This window comes from Silene latifolia, chromosome 11 (genome assembly GCF_048544455.1).
Source record: "Silene latifolia isolate original U9 population chromosome 11, ASM4854445v1, whole genome shotgun sequence".
Lineage (NCBI taxonomy): Eukaryota > Viridiplantae > Streptophyta > Magnoliopsida > Caryophyllales > Caryophyllaceae > Silene > Silene latifolia.
Genome location: NC_133536.1, coordinates 50140206 through 50146675, shown reverse-complemented (window position 1 = coordinate 50146675; position 6470 = coordinate 50140206). Strand labels below are relative to the sequence as shown.

The following is a 6470-nucleotide window of genomic DNA, read 5'->3' as shown; positions in this document are numbered from 1 at the left end:
TAATGCGGAAGGAGAACAGGTTTGTTTGGGATGAGAGTTGTGAGGAGGCGTTTCTAACCCTCAAAGAACGTCTCACTACAGCTCCTATCCTTGCACTACCAGATGGGAATGATAATTTCGAGGTGTATACTGATGCTTCCAAGAAGGGTCTGGGGTGCGTATTGATGCAGAACGGGAAGGTAATCGCGTACGCTTCTCGACAATTGAAGACCTATGAGGAGAATTACCCTACTCATGATCTAGAGTTGGGGGCAGTGGTGTTTGCGCTCAAACTATGGCGACATTATCTTTATGGAGCTACCTTCAAAGTGTTTTCCGATCACAAGAGCTTAAAATACATTTACACACAAAGGGAGTTGAACATGAGACAGAGGAGATGGATCGAATTGATTGGCGACTATGACATGGAGATACTTTATCATGAGGGGAAAGCGAATGTCGTAGCTGATGCGTTGAGCAGGAAATCCATCCATGCTTTGAGCAGTGCCAGATCTAGGGTGAGGTTGCATAATGAGCTGCGGGATATGGGAATCCACATGATCCGGAGAGGAGAGACTCTTGGGGACTTGACCGTTGAGCCGGAGTTATATGAGGAGATCAGAGAGTTACAGGAAGTCGATGCTAGAATTCAGAAGTGGCGCAGCACAGTAGAACAGGCAGAATCTGGGATTGATTCCAAGTTTGTTATCCATGCTGATGGTAGTCTGAGGTTTGGGGGACGGTGGTGTGTTCCGGATAATGAGGAGCTGAAGAGGAAGATTCTTACTGAGGCACATGCTACGCCATACTCGGTTCATCCTGGGGGAGATAAGTTGTACAAGGACCTCAAGAAGACCTTTTGGTGGCCGAATATGAAGAGGGAAGTTGCTGAGTTCGTAGCTCGATGCTTGACGTGTCAGAGAGTGAAGGGTGAACATAAGAGACCGCAAGGGAAGGTTCAACCATTAGATGTGCCGGAGTGGAAGTGGGAGAGCATTTCTATGGATTTCATTATGGGGTTGCCTCGAACTCAGAAAGGTAACAATATGATTTGGGTGATCGTGGACAGGCTAACCAAGTCGGCTCACTTTATCCCCATGAAGGATACTTGGAGTAAAGCTGAGTTGGCCAAGGCTTATGTTCAGTATGTGGTGAAGCTGCATGGTGTACCCAAGGACATCATTTCCGATAGAGACTCCAGGTTTCTATCCAAATTCTGGCAGGAGTTGCAGTCTTTAATGGGTACTCAGTTAAAGATGAGCACCGCTTTTCATCCGACTACGGATGGTGGACAGAGAGGACTATTCGGACACTCGAGGACATGTTGAGGGCTTGTGTTTTGGAGTTCGGTGGGTCTTGGGAGGATAGACAGGGGTTGATTGAGTTTTCATACAACAACAGTTACCACGCTAGTATTGGGATGGCTCCATTTGAGGCTCTATATGGCGGGGAGGTGTAGGAGTCTGTGTGTTGGGATGATCGAGCCGATGCGTAGTTTTGGGACCGAGAGATGATTCGGGAGATGGTTGAGCGAGTACGGATCATTCGACGAGAAGATGAGGTTGCCCGGGACCCGTGAGAAGAGTTATGCTGACGCTAGGAGAAGCGACATTTCCTTCCAGGTGGGAGAGAAAGTACTTCTTAGAGTGTCTCCGATGAAGGGAGTGATGAGGTTCGGGAAACGGGGAAAGTTGAGCCATAAGTTTATTGGGCCATATGAGATTTTGGATAGAGTTGGAGAGGTGGCATACCGGCTAGCTCTGCCACCAGCTTTAGCCAGGGTACATAATGTCTTCCATGTTTCTCAGTTGAGGAGATATTTGAGTGACCCTTCACACATATTGAGCCATGACGTGGTCGAGGTGGACGAGCAGTTGACCTACATCGAGACGCCTAAGGAGATTTTGGACAGGAAGGTTAGAAAGACCAGGCACGGAGAGACTGCTTTAGTGAAGGTGTTGTGGACTAATCATAAGGCAGAGGAGGCTACCTGGGAAACCGAGGCCGCAATGAGGGAGAGTTATCCACATCTGTTCACTTGAGGTAAGTTACGGAACGTAACTTTCTTTTTAGGAGGGTAGAATGTAACATTTCGTGTTTGTGTAGTCTAGTTGTGTGTTTGACTGTGTTAGTTATACGGGATGTCTTAATATTTTCGTATGACATGTTTGGTATGGGAGCGAACTTCGGGACGAAGTTCATTTTAAGGGGGGAAGACTGTAATACCCCGTATTTTATTATCGAGTGAGCAAGTTTTTATTATTTAATGGTAGCGTAAAGGTAATGATAGCGTAAAGGTAATGAGTCGGATTCATGTTGTAAGATGAGTCGGGTTTATAGTTTTGGGTCAAGGTGTCATAGCCCATTACCCACTTACCCATTTACCTTTTTACCCCACCAAAACCCTAAAACGAAACCCTAATCTAACCTTAAAACCCAACCCCCTTCATACCGTCATTTCTTCACATCACCATCATCAACCCTTTTTCTTTCACGCCTCACGCATTATTTGACCAACGAGCGCACGCTGGTGAGTGTGGAGGGAGTAGGGTCTGCCGTGAGTCTAGGGAAGCCGTTGCTAGTGGTCGAGGGTGGTTGTATTGGCCGGAAAAGCACGGATCGGCCGTCATAGGTAAGGTTTCTGTTTTCATTTACATGTCACGCTGATTTGATTTGAGTTGTACGTCATTTAGGGGACCATTGTTGTAGCGATCGTGGGGGTGTGGGATGTGTTGTTGGTGATGAGTCGAGTCGGGTGGTGGTGGGTAGAGTGGTTGTCGTCATTTGTTGGTGGTTGCAGTGGTGGTGTTTAGGTGTCGGGGTTGTTTGGGTGATTGTTTTGTTCATTTCTGGCAGGGGGTAATGGGGTGGCACCACCGTGGACTCGGGGGAGGTCGAATCGGTGGTGCCACGTGTGTCAGAGTCGACGTGCGACGGTGGTGGCAAGGGTGGTGGTTGGTAAGGTGGCAGGGGAGTGTCGTGGTGGCAGGCGAGTTGGGAAAGGGGCTGTTTGTGGCATTTGTGGCGGCAGGGACGCAAGCAGGGGGTGTTGGTGGTGGTGGCTCTGACCACCGGCGTGGGTCGACCACGTTGGTGGTGGTGGGAGGTGACCAGGCCAGACCTGGTGTCAGGCCTGGTGGTCGGCGGTGAGGGTTGGTGGCTGTTGGGGTGAGTTGAGTCGGGTTGAAAGGGGGGTGTTTGTGTGTCGGGTTGGGTTTTGTTTTTTTTGGGTCTTTTACTACGGTTTTTATTTTAGTAAGTCGGGAAATATGTATAGCTCTATTATTCCTATTATTTACGTTATTAAGTTAATATTAAGTAGCGGTGACGGAATAATATATTTAAGTTTTGAGTCGGGATTTTATTTCGGGAAGGTTACTATTTTTAGTAACCTGCTATTTTTTGGTAATTGCTATTTTGGAAACTTCCCATTTTAGGAAACTTTCTATTTTGAGTAACTTATATTTTTAGTAACTTCTAAATTGGGAAAGTTTCTACTTATAGTAACTCTTGAGTATGGGAACGGGAATAGTTAATTGAATTAATTATGTTATGTATATGTTTAGGTGGCGAGTTTCGGGTGGAGTACTTCTGATCTGCAGTTAGCTTATTACCGCTATTTGAGGTAGGGGAATACACTGGATTTGATATAGTACTATGTGACTGGATTGACTGAATCGGTGATTTACATGTTATAACATGATTGTCTGATTTAATTCCGTTAAGCATTATCGTTGAACTGTTTTATTATATTGTTGCATCGGAGTTGGTGGAGGTGGAGGTGAGTATGGTGTGGTGATAAGGCCCAGGCGGGTTCTGCAGGACTTGCCCTGGTGTCCTCACCGTGAGCGGATCGGCTACGGTCGATATTTATAGTCTAGGGGATCGGTATGGTGGGTTGTCCGGGTTATGAGTTGTGATGGCGGTGGTGGTGATGGAGGAGCATGTGTTTTATGTTCTTTGTTTATTGTATTACCTACGGCTTCGCGGCCGACCCTGTGTGTTCGTGTACGCTGTGATGATCCAATTATTGGGAGCGGATTGTGGTATTTCGAGACCGATGGGAGCTGGCCGGGAAGAGAGCTTGGATGACTGACTTAGTGCCTAGCCCACCTTAGTCTTATTAGTAGTTTTATCAGACTTTATCTTTTGGTCGTATTTTGGAGACTTTGTTTTAATTCCAGTTGTAATCTCACTATAAACATTTTAATAAAGTCTTTGTGTTTCTTTCCTTTGTTATCTCTGCCTCGGGGTTCCGAGATGGTAACACCATCATTTATCTGAGGAGTCCTAGTTCAGGCCCTTAAATAAATGGGGGTGTTACAGCGTGTCCTCGGCTGAGTGGGGTCACTTGCGGGAGTGGCTTCACGCCCTAGTTTTGCCCATCGTGGAACCCGCCACGGAAGGGGATGTGCACATTAATGGACAGGGTTATCGCTCATTATGAGGAGCGGGGATTTGGTGGGTGCGGTTACGGTCCCCCCGGGCGGTAATGGGGTCTAGTGGACGGTCGGTGATTGAGAATGTTGGAATTGGCGTGGTTGTGTGTGTGTGATTAAGTCGTCTGTTTATCTTATTGTTGATAGATTGAGTTGTGTGATTTAATCGACCCGTTTAAATGTTTTAAAAACTGTGGTGATCCATTCGGGGTGGTGAGCGATTATTGAGCGGTACGATGTGACGCATATGGGATAGCCGGGATGAGTCATCACGTGGCGATTAGAAGTCTTCCGTGTCGACGATGTTTTATGGCTTTGATAGTTTTAGCAAGAAGAGACCGTCTGGGAATCTTGTATTTCTTTTTATCAGTTTGGAATTGCTATGTAATCACTTTAAACTTTATTTACTTTTAAAGTTGTTTCGTTATTGTCTTATGAATATCATGCCTCGGGTAACCGAGATGGTGGCATCCTTATACCTAAGTGGTCCTGGTAAGGCACTTGGAGTATGGGGGTGTTACAAATGGTATCAAAGCGACGATCCTGAAACCTGTAACCAATGAATTTAATGAATATAGGGAGTCAATTAAAATGAACCCGGGGTAAAGGTTGTAGGAGCTAATGCAAAGGCTTGGGAGACGTCCTAAAGTCGCGAACTCGCCCTACAATTTTGAACCGGTCACCATGGGATATGAGTCGGGATCGCTATGTGTTTATCTTGTGAATTGTGTACCTATATGGTGAGGTGTGGCATGAATCGGTGGATGTATGTATGTGGAGAATGGGGAATGTGTAGAAAAGATGGTGATCATGTGATTTCGTAAGCTATTGATAGAAAGCATGATAGTTGGTTTACAATGTTGTTTTGAATTGTAGAAAACGTATATGAGAATGATGAATGATGTGGTAGAAAAAGGAAGTAGTTCATATGTGATAATATATGATGAATGATGATGTTGCAGGATGGATGATCCATAATGTGGCATAATAATAACATGTGCATAGGAATGTTTTGTCGTATACGTATATTTGGTTTGCATAAGGTTGCATGATAAGTTTATGTACTTTTCCACTATTGTTCATGTGTATATGTGGTAAGAAGTGTGTAGCTGTAATGAATGAATTGGTTGGAAGAGATTAAGTAAGTAATTACATAAAAGTATGAAATTCATGTGTGGAACATGTTTATGTGGGTAATGGATTTTAATAATATGACAATGTTTGTAACATGTGAATAGGGGATTTTATGTTGTATATTATGTTATTGTGTACGTAAAGTTATAAAATAAAAGCATGTGGTAAATCGTGATTGACAAGTTAAATAATCTATGTGCATGATTAATGTTGTTGCTTGGCTTTTGAAAATAGTAATATATGATTATGAATACTGGTTTTATGAGTTTTGGACTGGTTTTGTTTGCTTGGTTGTTGTTTAAGTTGTTTGGAAGTAAAATCACGTAGTTGTGTTTTTCGATTATAAAGAGGTTGTCTTTAAACTGTTATAACTTGATATGCATAAATGATTTTGATGTGATTCCAATTGGAGGTGATAGCTTGTCCTTTTACGATTCTAACGATAGGTCACACGCCCAAAACGACCAAGTAATGAGTGAGTTATGACTGTTTTACGAAAACCTGGACAGTCTTGAGAATTGGGGTACTCGATCGAGTAGCCTTGGTACTCGATCGAGTAAGGGGGAACTCGATCGAGTACATTAGTTACTCGATCGAGTAGCCCTGGTGATTTGTTTTACGTGCTTCTGATCTTCACCTACTCGATCGAGTAAGTCACTTACTCGATCGAGTGGCCGGTACTCGATCTAGTGACCCCTGTTTCGGGTCATATGCTTATCTTTTGACATTCGTTGCATATTATGTTTAATTCAAAGTTGTTATTTTACTTCTTTATGCATTGTTTTACATGTAAGTTGGTCTTGATACGTAAGTTACCCAATCTATGGGGTGGTGAGTGGCACCTTATGGTGAGTATGAGTTTGGTGGGAGGAGATGAGCTATATGTGGTTGTGCTGAGAATTGGAAAAAGAAAAAGAA

At 44.1% G+C, this 6470-nt stretch overlaps 1 protein-coding gene across 1 annotated transcript; it reads left to right on the top strand.

Annotated features, from left to right (window-relative positions):
• Positions 1 to 1535: 1535 nt before the first annotated feature.
• Positions 1536 to 2021, top strand: LOC141613380 (uncharacterized). Its single transcript, XM_074432111.1, has one exon. It carries the CDS (start codon positions 1536 to 1538, stop codon positions 2019 to 2021), a length of 486 nt encoding a protein of 161 aa, XP_074288212.1.
• Positions 2022 to 6470: the final 4449 nt, after the last annotated feature.